The sequence below is a fragment of the Ctenopharyngodon idella genome, chromosome 3 (assembly GCF_019924925.1).
Source record: "Ctenopharyngodon idella isolate HZGC_01 chromosome 3, HZGC01, whole genome shotgun sequence".
In the NCBI taxonomy this organism is placed as follows: Eukaryota; Metazoa; Chordata; class Actinopteri; order Cypriniformes; family Xenocyprididae; genus Ctenopharyngodon; species Ctenopharyngodon idella.
In genome coordinates this window covers 53,495,850-53,507,745 of record NC_067222.1, presented here as the reverse complement: position 1 = coordinate 53,507,745, position 11,896 = coordinate 53,495,850, and the positions used below count along the sequence as shown (strand labels likewise).

General features: G+C 36.5%; 1 protein-coding gene across 1 annotated transcript; it reads right to left on the bottom strand.

Annotated features, from left to right (window-relative positions):
- Positions 1 to 1,655: 1,655 nt before the first annotated feature.
- LOC127508859 (uncharacterized) lies at positions 1,656 to 3,892 on the bottom strand. Its single transcript, XM_051887325.1, has 4 exons — positions 3,174 to 3,892; positions 2,669 to 2,805; positions 2,432 to 2,547; positions 1,656 to 2,263 (listed from the first exon to the last, which is right to left on the bottom strand). Exons 1-4 carry the CDS (start codon positions 3,856 to 3,858, stop codon positions 2,137 to 2,139), a joined length of 1,065 nt encoding a protein of 354 aa, XP_051743285.1. The 5' UTR covers positions 3,859 to 3,892; the 3' UTR covers positions 1,656 to 2,136.
- Between the last annotated feature and the right edge of the window lie 8,004 nt (positions 3,893 to 11,896).

Below are 11,896 nucleotides of genomic sequence, written 5' to 3'. Positions count from 1 at the left end.
CTTGTGCGTAGCTTTGTTGCATTATATTGAAACTTTGTTGATGTTGTTATTGTCATGCGTGTTCTGGTTATTTGCGCATGATTAAACATGAGTCTTTATATGGCGATAAAACAAAGCTTTGTTGCGTTTTTTTTTTTTTTTTTTTTTGAAGTGGGGTTTGGGGGTGCGCCTACCTGTTTGGGACATAGAAGGGGGTGCGCAGGGAAAAAAGTTTGGGAACCGCTGTTCTAGCACAATGACCATCTCTATATTGTTGATGAATATGATGATTATGCAATTACTCTATTTTGTTTAAAGTTGTTTTTTCTTTGTAGTAGCTTTTTGTAACCCAATTAGTGATGATGCATAAAAATGTATTGAAATGATGGAATGTAGAAAAGAAAAGTATGTTTAAGAATGATATTAATGGCTATTATGTATGCATGTATACTTAACCATGTTGAAGTAGTTTATGTGTGGCTGTTTTACTTACAGTATATGTTTATGTTAAAAAGAAATATTACACAGTAGTGTATAGTACAAAATTTATATTAAAGTAATGTAGAGAACATTTATGTATTAGATACAAGGAAATGGTAATGCTGTAGATAAGGCATATTTTACAGACGAAAAGGAGACGGACACAGAGGAGAAGAGCCAAGAGGAGAGCTAACAGGAGAAAACGCAGGCTATGTCAGAAACACCTTAAAAGGATTGTGGAAGACTTGGCAGCTCTCCAACTGATGACAACAGATGAGAATTTAACATCAGCAGTGAACTGTCTGAGTATAAAAGACGGATGAGAAGACTGGCCAGGCAGATACTGATTGAGCAGTGTCTCTCGACGCGAGAAACCCAGCTGATTGATTGAAATTTTGCTTTGTTTTGTTAACTTTGTTAATAACCTTTGTTTGCCTTTACTTTTGTTAAATTGTAATTAAAATTATTATTACATTAATTGCAAATAACTGTCTACCGATATTTTTATTACCAAACCCTTGAGCACGAACAAACCACAGAGAAGTCTTCTGAACAAATTGTAAGTACTGTTTGAATGCTTATGATTCAGGTCAGATTTGACTTACTCAACCTAACCTGAGAATAATAAATAATAAGGTTAAAGGTGTTAAGGTAAAAGTTATACACCATAAAACAATATCAACTGCATTTCTTTGAACCTCACAAAATGATCGATGTCTCTCTTTTATATAAGAAAACCCACAGCATTTTTACTTTTGTGTTTGTTTCAGATGGAGGACCCTTTCAGGTGATCAACAGAAAATTTTAAATCAGCCTAATTTAATTTAGGTTCCTAATTTCATTATAACTTGACTTGAAATCATCCACACATTAGACACGGGTTCACGGATATGGCAAGCAGATTTGATATTTAATACTCTTTAATTCTCCATAATTGGATTATGATGACTCGATTGGATTTAGAATTTGACTAATCAATGCTAATTTGAGGTCTCTGCATTTAGAATTTGACTGGTAAGTAAAGTTGATTCAAGATACCTGTACAACTAGTCAAAACTGAATTTAAGTCACACATAATCACAATAATTAAAGTTACCAGTAATTTAGTCTGGACTGATCAAAATTACTTTTTCAGATATCTAAATTGTTTGTTCATAATGGAATCCACTGTGAATGATGTGCAATAGAGACAGGTTGATGCTATATTTTATTTTTTAATGCAAAAGAAAACAAGGCTGTGAAGGATAGAAGTAGAGTCTGTTGCACTCAGAGTGAAAATAAAAAAATTAAGAATTATATTCTAATAATCACATTTTACATCATGATGGCAGCAAAGGACATAATGGAATTGAGTTCATAGTATTGCAGAGAACATTGGATTTTACTACAAATGTATATAAAGTATCCGGCAGGTGGAATATTAATGTCTAATACATTTTTAGAAATCTTTTTAATCCTTAAAATATCCCATTGCAAAACAACTAAATAAAATGATTAACAATAACCATATGTGTTTGTGCCACTTGCTTAAATGTTTTGTGAGAGTTGGCTACTTCTTTCCATCTGTGCATTTAGTCTGTCTTTGGAAAGATGAATACAGCACCTCCACCAAATCAAAGCTTGAAAAAGGAACTAGAGAAACTTAAGCAATGAAAAGTGGATCACGGTTAAGTGTCTTCAGATACATGGTTGTGCAACCAGAGCATAGAAATTTCCATCCCTGGTACTACCGTACCTGGCAATATGGCACAGAAAGCCATCTCGCGTGTTGAAAAGCTTCCCTACAAGGCCATCACTCTTCCCACTGTTGGGTGACAAAGAACACATTAGAACACCATCACAGACGTGCACTACATGACATTATTTTTATCTCAATAAAACATTTATCATTTCTGAGATGGATTAACCTTTTCATAAAGGTTTACTTTTTTGCAAGATGAGCATTATTAATTGTATTTGTATTACCACTAACCTACAAACGTAGTATTTGAGTCCCTGAAACCTCTTTGATTCGTCATATGAGACCATGTCCCCTTGTGCCCCCTCCACCCATTTCCAACCACGTCCTCCACACGGATCAACCAGAACCTGCAGATTATTAATACAGTAATTTAAGTTCTGAAGAAATAGAAGAGGTGCCATCTCCTTGACTACAGTCTATTAACTGTCCTGCTTGTGTTTGTTATCTGTATGTACTGTACTGAGTTACCTCATAGCTTTTGGCCCAATACACTTTCCAGTTATATTCATAGTAGCAGTACTGATCCTTTTCATATCCACTGTGCCACCCACCATCTGGTCCGATGGCTCTGCACACTGCAAGTTGGGTTTTAGAACGAACAGCATCTGTAAACCATAATGATTTATGGTTAATCAAGCCCAATTATTTGAGAGGAGCTTTTCCTAGTTTGAAGATACAATGCTGTTGTCTTAGATGAGGATAAAGATAAATTGCACAACAGATTTTTTTTCCTAAATGATATGTCCTACAGTTTTCTGTGCTTATCAGTAAATTACATGATTTTATAATTCCATTTCATGGGATCAGGTAGGGATGGAACTGTAAGAAGAAGCTCAGTCATAAAGGTGCTCAAGTGCTTAAAGAGGTAATGATTTGTGATGCTGTACATTGATTTGAAAGCATGGAAGCACATTAGAATTAAGAATCAGCCTAATCTAATGTGAGTGTATGTAAGGTAAATGATTTTGCATACTGCTGGGCACTCCTCCGGTCTGAACCCACTGGAGGTCCTGACTCCTGCATCCCTGGTATGGGTCTCCTTTCCAAGGGCTCACACAGGTGCAGCTCCTGTCGTGATTGGAGGAGGAGCACTTGGTGTTCACTCCACAGGGTTTAAACAGGCATGCATCACGACATGTGCCAAAGGCGCCAGTGCAGACCTCGTTGTCCTTACAAACGCTGCTTTGTGTGCAGTCGTTACACTTGTGTGGTATGAAGGATGGACAGGGTGGCTGTGAGCACTTGTACTCAGCTGGCTGAGGGTGTGTGGCGGAGCCCCAGCCAGACAGGCATGAGGCCTTGCAGACAGTGGCTCCACCTTCAGATTTGCACTCGACTCGCCCGTTTACCTGCTCAGTGTAGCACACAGGTAGGGCACTCCACTTCCCTCCAGAGCACACCGCAATCTCGGGGAAGGGCTTGTATGATCCACCACATTTCATTTTCACCCTCTGCCCAGCTGTGCTGTGGTAGGGCTTCTCGCAGTAGTTGTTCTGAAGATCCGCAGCCTTTAGAGGGCCACATCCATTTTTATTGAACTGTCTCCACTGCTGTGAGACATAGTCCTGAAAAAACTTGTTCTCAATGTTCTCTGATTTTTCAGAGACAAGTAAGTATTTTGACCAAGCTAAAACAGCTTCCTTTTCAAGGGCAAACATGTAGCGCACAAAATAATCAATCTGCTCACTGTAGTTTTTTGTGCAATCTACTGGCTCACCAGACTGACTTTGTAGCGACTTGCAAAACACTTCCAGAATATTTTGTTTGTCTCCAAATCCAGTGCCCATCATCATTTGGTGAAATCTTGAGAGATAAAAATCAAAAGAGTGTCCTATGAACTGAGCTCCAACTTCAGAAACATAGTGGCTTTGGGTTCTCAATCACTTCGCTGTATTTCACATAGATTTGTGTCCACTGGATGTCTTGTCGGACAGACTCAACTATTTCTTTAGTGTAGTCCTTCAGCTCCTTGATGTTAAAATAAATTGCTGTCAGATCAGGGACTCTTTGATAGATCATACCATTAATTTCACCTTCGAGAGCTGCATAGTCAATAATATTTTGGATGCTTTCCTCACAAGCTGGACCGGTGTACATCTTATGGCACTTGCAGAATCCTTGTGTGGTGTTCTTGATGGGTTTACATTCTCCATGCTTACAATTCACATCTGAGCAGGGAGACTTCACAATATTTCCTCTGAGAAAGATATGAAAGTGTCTGAAATTCAAATTTCCTGGATGACAGCTCAGCTCAATATCTGCCACATCTGTCTGTGCATAATCTGATGGTTTTCTAACAACATGAAGAAACTGTATTTGGCCTGTAACTTTAGCACCAAACCTGCTGAGCAGCTCCTCCTTCATTGTTAAACACTGCATGATAAAGCTCAAATCTGCCATTTCTTTTTGCAAACTGGATTTAATGTTGCCTTTAGTGTTTTGATCAACAGCAGAGCCCTTTTCTTGACAAATTAGGTGAACGGATGTCTTTTCTTGAGCATCAAAGTTGATTGACTGTCCAAAGGTAAACTCATTTTTAACATTGTTTGAGTGGGCAATTACTATCCATTTGAACCAGTGGAACTTGCTCTCCAAATGTTTCTTAATATCTGTTGCTAGCTTTTCAGTACTTGAGAATCGTTGACTGCTAAGTTTCACAGCGTCCTTTTGAGCCCATGTCTCAAAGTCACCGGCACACTCAATGAAGGCATCCTGTATGGCTGATAAAGTGTTGGACAGTTGTGCGACTGCTTCTTGTGCCTTTACTTCAGCATCATAGCCCTTTAGTTTGTAATAAAACACATTTAACTTTAGTCCTGAAACCATCAGAGTGGTGAAGTAGGAAGAGTATTGCACCAGAACATTAAAATCACCATTAGATTTCTCAATAATGAGCTGTAAGAGATTCTTATTCAAGCTGACAGGATTGTTCTCAGTGATGTATCTGTATAAATTAGCAACACTGTTCTCTGTGCCAGTGTTTTCAAAGAAAGTGGTGAACCTCTCAGCCAGTCTGGTCTTCTGTTCCTGTGTGGAGGCAGCAGGAGCGGTCTTTATGAATTCTGTTAACTTGGCCCAGGAGTTCTTGATCACATTCTCATCTTTGCCATAGGCACTTGCATAGTTTGCCCATTCCATTTCTGTTTGTAGGGTTGAAATTTGAAGGGAGAGAGAGTCGAGTTTACGGTTGACCTCTGCAAATTGTTCCTTCATATACTCAAGCATTGGATCAGATTGTGGAATGAATGCGAAGATGAAGCTAATTAATGCCCCGATAAAGCCAAAACTTGCTGCAACTTTGCCAAGAGAACTAAAGACTTTGAGGACTTTGAGGAGTGAGTCACGAGCTGTATCTTTTTTTAAAATAAATTCAGCCACATCATTGAGACCTTGGAGAAAATCTTTAGACAAAGACATGCCCTTCTCTACTTGACTGACTTGCTTGACGCCAATTTCAGCTGTGCAGAAACAGCTGTATAGAAGCAGATAAAGGATAGTGAGGAAAGTCTTCCCAGTAGCCATGACAGCTTAACCTGTTAAAAAAGGATACATTATATGCGTAATTAGAAGAATTTGTAGTGGTGTTTGTGACGTGTCTGAAACGTCACCATCATTAAATACATGGCCAATGAGGTACCGCTCTGCTTTTGTATATAAATCTGTTGTTTATGCCCCCTGGAGTGCATCTTGGTCGAAAGCCCGCCCCTTTCTTTCACTGCTGTGGATTGCGGAGTGTGACGTCGGTCCGCCAAGGCTGTGTGTGTGCGATGTGCTGCTTACCCCTGTGCGGTGTGTTTTCAGGGCTCCCACCTCCCACCAGCTGTTAATCTACCAACTAAAGGAGCTACTATATGACTTTGGTGTGTGTGTGTGGTTGTGAGTGTCACGTTGTCTAATTATAAGGGTCCTCGTTGCATCTCTCTCTCTCTCTCTCCGACCCTCGCTCTGGGCCGCGCTGCAGCTTTGGGTCGTCAACACTTCTTGTCCAGTGGCTAAGTGGGCCTGATGTTTTTTTTTGTTTGTATCATTGTCATTATTGCTGTCACTATTTCTGGTCATTATTTGCAGTGATTTTTGTGGATGTGATTCTGATTGGCGGGATTTTTCTTTTGTGCACTGGGTGCACCATACTGGCCTGCTTCTCATAAAGGAAGCCTCAGCCCCTGCATTGATTAACTTCTTTTTTTTTCTTTCTTTCATTCGACCAAGACAATTTAATGTTGTTGATTGTTGGGTTTTAAATTTGTTTGTAAACTATTTTAACTCTAATAGAAGTTTTGTTTAAACAGAAACTCATGCCTCTTGCCTCTTCTAAGTGGAACGTATTTGCGTGTTTTGATTCTTTGGTTATTTCCCCATTATTTCGGGGTGGCATAGTCACTACAAACCAGCCACTTGCTACACACTGAATGTGTGGCCTGGTGTCATTTAATTCACAGCCTGCTTATAATGCCACACACTGTCTGTTCTTTCTGTTAAAGCTGTACTACAGAGGATTTCTTATTTTATTAAGCCAGTACATTAAAAAAAGTGTTCTTAATTTACCCTAAATCACACAATAATGATTTACATTCAGAGCTGTCGGTTTGATTTGGCACAAAATAGACATAAATCATTATGAACATGATTTGTATAACACATTATCTTCCCAAAGGAAGACAATTCCTCCCAGGGTTTTTTCTTAAAGGGATGGTTCACCAAAAATGAAAATTCTGTCATCATTTACTCACTCTCATGTCTTTCCAAACTAGGGTGACCAGATTTCTCATGGTGGAATACGGGACGGGTGGGCAATACCATGACATTTTTACTTCACAATATATTTTACGTGTGTGTGTGTGTGTGTATATATATGAGACCACAAATTCACTTCACATTCATATTTCCTACTTTCACACAACATGTGACAAACACTTAAAATACTACGCATATTTCAAAGATCCAAAATAGAACGAGGCATCGGTTACAGTAGAACATTTTGTCGCGCCACTTCCCGTGTGGACAGTCACAGCATCACTGATTAATATGGGGTCCTCTTGGTGTGGTCTTATAATTATTCTCACGTCTTAGGCGAGGTTATCAGCTGGAAATATCCAGAATTAGCCTAGATAAATCAAATGTGCCCATGGAAACGGAGCTGGTGAAACATGCATTAAACATACACAGATGCATCATGCTCTTTCAAACAGCACCTGTTGAGGGCTGCGATGTGAAGTTACTAAAACTGTGCGCCGGCGCGATCACTTGAATTTTCTTATAAAAGCGGAAAACAACCTAAAATACGCAGACATTTATGGTCATAAGAGTAACACCATTCGAATCTGTGAAGGGTTAACTAGGCTTATTATTTTCATACACTCACAATAAAAACAAAACCTTGCTTGTAAAATAAAGAAAACAAAAAGAATTTTCTGCCGTCTATGTTTCCTTTCTGGTGGATCCAAAATGGTCAATATTCATATTCATGCATTTTATTCATATTTCATGTTAATCATTTATGGCTTATGATTTATCAATATTAATTTTGATTTCATATATTCATGTACTCCTACTCCAAATATTAATCCTCATCATATTTTCAAGTATTTACTCTTTAATGTACTCCTTTATGGTTATTCTTCTTTTATATTTAAGAGTATGTATGCTTGTTATATTCAGTTGTTCTTCAAGTGTTCCAGTGTGACAGGTCATGTTGACACGTTTGTGGTTAGATATCGGACGTCTGCCAAGTACTGCAGAAGTGATGATGTTTTCAGAATTAGTTGCTCATTTGAACTCGATGTACCTTTGTATGAAAATATGTCTGTTTCCATTTCTACAGACGTGTGATAATGCAAGATCTGCAAAATTCCCTTAAGGGGGTCAAAACATCCCCTATATCTATTTTCATCTATTTTTTTGACATCGGACCAGTCTATTACATAATGGATAAATTCATCTGACCTCTTCTTATTAGACCAAAACACAAGTTTGAGTGGGATGTAAGTTTTCCTATGCTCATAGTATAAAACGGACTGGGTCTTTGATAGTTTAGCTTTTTCTTTGCTCTTTTTGCTTCTCTTATCTCTTCTGCATCTTCTGCTTCTTCTCTTCTACCTTTCATTCTGCAAGTGTCTTAATTTTGTTCGTTCTTTCTCTATATTCTGATCTTCATCTTCATCTGTTAGATACAGTACTCTAGATTTTATTAACTATTAATTAATTAATTTGTTTGTCTCTATAATTTTTAATTAATACATTTGTTATTCCTTATTCAAATTTGATCTCTGACATAATCATTGCTGGACTGCCTGGATCTCATTGCCTCAAGTTTTTGCATCACTTTCCTTGAATTTGCTTCTCAAAAATCAACCGAAACTCAGCTTAGTCTATTAGGCCTGTTGTCACATTTTTTTTTCTTTTCCTTTTGTTAATATGTTAATTATTTAAGTGAAATATAGTTCGTGTATAGGCATAGGCTATTTATTCCTTTTATATGAAAAAAACCTGATGTAATATTGACAATCAACATTTCTAATTTTGGTTTAATTTAAGTTTTTCAACTACTATTTATATTTTCTTTCAAGTTTATTTCGATTAGCAGAAATATTTATGCTAATAAACATTTATTCCATCCTAGCGCCGGGCCTGAATTAACGTGACGTTCACACATTTAATAAGGTTGCCCCTGGACATCAGTTTATGGGGGTAGGCTAAAGGCTACCACTGCTTAATAGAAAATAAGTTTGTTTCTGTTGCTGTCAGTATTGTTTTTGGAAGTTACATTAAAATGCAGTTAGCTCAAAAATATGAGGGCATGCAACAGGTGCTGTTTGAAAGAGCATGATGCATCTGTGTATGTTTAATGCATGTTTCACCAGCTCCGTTTCCATGGGCACATTTGATTTATCTATGCTAATTCTGGATATTTCCAGCTGATAACCTCGCCTAAGACGTGAGAATAATTATAAGACCACACCAAGAGGACCCCATATTAATCAGTGATGCTGTGACTGTCCACACGGGAAGTGGCGCGACAAAATGTTTTATTGTAACCGACGCCTCGTTCTATTTTGGATCTTTGAAATATGCGTAGTATTTTAAGTGTTTGTCACATGTTGTGTGAAAGTAGGAAATGAATGTGAAGTGAATTTGTGGTCTCGTTTCAAATGCATTGATCAATATGCTTGCGTCGACTTCACTGTAAGCCTATATGTGTGCTGGTTCCTTTCCGTGTTCTGACGGTGTTCGAATCTCAATCAAACGCAAACCCATTCATTCAAATGATTAATAATGGGAAATAACAAGCGCTTCCATTCAGTCCCTGTTATCAGATCTGTTGAAGATGTTGCTGTACATGTTTGCCAGCGCAGGACATTTTACAAATCCAGACCAGACGATGTTCTACAGCCATGTCCGAGATAAAGAGTAGCCTATCCATGTCACACAGTACAGTTAGGGTGTTATTCCTTAACCCGTGATATAAGATTTTGGCCATATACCTATCCAAGTCATTCATCACAGACAGTATCAAGGTCAGAAGGCTACACTTCTTGTATTTTGGGCACACCACAAGGTGTCACTGTGGCCTCAACGCTTTGCCCTCGCCTACTCTGAGCTCGATTGCTATGTCTGAGTTAAACCACGCCCTCCTCATTACCCTACGGACAAAGAAATGTAGAAATAAAGAAATGTAGAAATGAATAAATGTGGAAATTAACAAATATGGAAATAAATACATAAATAAATAAAAAAAAATCGAAATTAATAAATGTATAAATAAAAGGAAAGATATGTGGAAAAAATAAATATATGCATAAATAAGGAAATAAATGTATAAATTATTTATTTTTGTTTATTTGCTTTTCTATGTATATTTATATATTTATTTATTTATTTATTTTTGCTTTTTTTTACATTTCTTTGTATATTTATTTATGTATTTATTTATTTTTAATTTTGGCAGACTTGGCATTCCATAGTAGCGAGCACTCTTCAATTGCATGCGCAAATGTGGCGGGGCACGCTCTATATCACTTCATATATAAAGCGCAAGAGAAACTACGAGTATGCAATGTTACGTTGCCAATTAGTAAGTCATGAAATAAAAGTAAAGTACTAATAAGACACGTAACTGGTATGTCGTTAGTTAGCTGGGAAGGATTTACATGCAGGTATGATGATCTATTCATCAGCAGTTTCCATGTTTCATTAACGGTTCATGTTAGTATTTTATATTTACCATGGTAACTGTATCTGTAACCCCAAAATGACACTTTATTTTCACTTGTGTTATTTTGTATATTTTTTAATTACTGTAGTGCTCATGCCAACCTACCAACTTTATTGTATTAACAAAAACTAGTTTGGGACTGCTATTAATACCCTTACATTATAGGCCTATTTATTCATCAGTATTAGGCATATTCATACAATTTATGTGTATGTTATGTAGAGTGGGACAGTACTTGTGTGTCAAAAATTTTTGTTAAATAAATTTGGTTGGTTTTTTAAAAACATATGTATGTATATATATATGATTTCTAAAAAAAAAATTTGTATTTGGGGTAAAAAGCGCACCTGCTGTTGGGGCAAAAGGCACAATGCATTAACAAGATAATCAACAGCTGACTTTTCCATTTATTCACATGACATTCAGATGATAAATATCATATATCAAATTGTATATCCACCTTAGAGATAATGACCATATTTATAATGAAACAATCATATTTAAAAATATGATATTAATCATATCATATAATAAAATATAATTTATTAAATCAATATAATCAATATTAATATTATGGATCTCCTTCAATGCTTCAGAATCGTTAATTTTTAAAATAATTTTGTTTCTGTATTTTTAAGATATATATTTTATATTAACATATTTTTTATGACATTTTTATTTTTATCATAATTAACAAAAATGAATTATTTTATCGAAATAAACAGAAAATAGTACAAACTTTGCTAAAGTGAATTGTTTTGACAATATTAACCTAGACATTATAAAAAACATCTTATTTTAGCTAAATATTTGTATCCATACTGTGTGTCTTTTGCCTTATTTTGGGGAGCCTTTTACCCTGTGTGTGGGGGGTAAAAGGCCCCCTCGCCACCTCATACATTTATAAGATTTTTAAACAAAATTAACTACTTTTATGATTTTATATATAAAGTATAGCTACTTGAGTAACAACATACATGTTTGTTTGTGTACACATGAAACAGATACAGTGACCCCTAGTGGTCATCTGGAATTGAAACAACAAACTCTTGTTTTGTTGTTATCTTCCGTAAGAAACTTACTTGCATGTGCATTAACTTTTTTCCAGACAATATGGCTCAGTCTATCATGACTGAGAACTTTATCACACATGGCATGGCTGCTGATTTCTGGGACAAGGTTTGAGGTGTCTGAGTACAAAGATTTGAAATTTGCAATTTCAAATCCTGGATTGTTTCAATTTCAAAATTGGCCTTTCCTAACAATGATTGTGAACAAGCCATAGCTCTATCAAGCTATGCAGTAAGTTCGGAGACCTTGGCTAAAGTTATCTGAGAGCTCAAATCTCTTGGGGTGCCCAAACTTTTACATGACGCTTCTTTATTTTTTTAACTAAAATTGTACAAAACAAATATAAAAAACTAATCTTGCTTAAAAATTTGAAAAGAATGTTTCATCTTTACCTTCATGCATTTTGGAGTTCA

Bases quoted from the DNA above. Each gene is read 5' to 3' on its own strand.
- LOC127508859 (XM_051887325.1), bottom strand. From the start codon at position 3,858: ATGTTTGCCCTTGAAAAGGAAGCTGTTTTAGCTTGGTCAAAATACTTA. The intron at 2,806-3,173 runs GTATGCAAAATC...TATGGTTTACAG, and splicing joins GACCGGAGGAGTGCCCAGCA to ATGCTGTTCGTTCTAAAACC. The intron at 2,548-2,668 runs GTAACTCAGTAC...AATAATCTGCAG, and splicing joins ATTGGGCCAAAAGCTATGAG to GTTCTGGTTGATCCGTGTGG.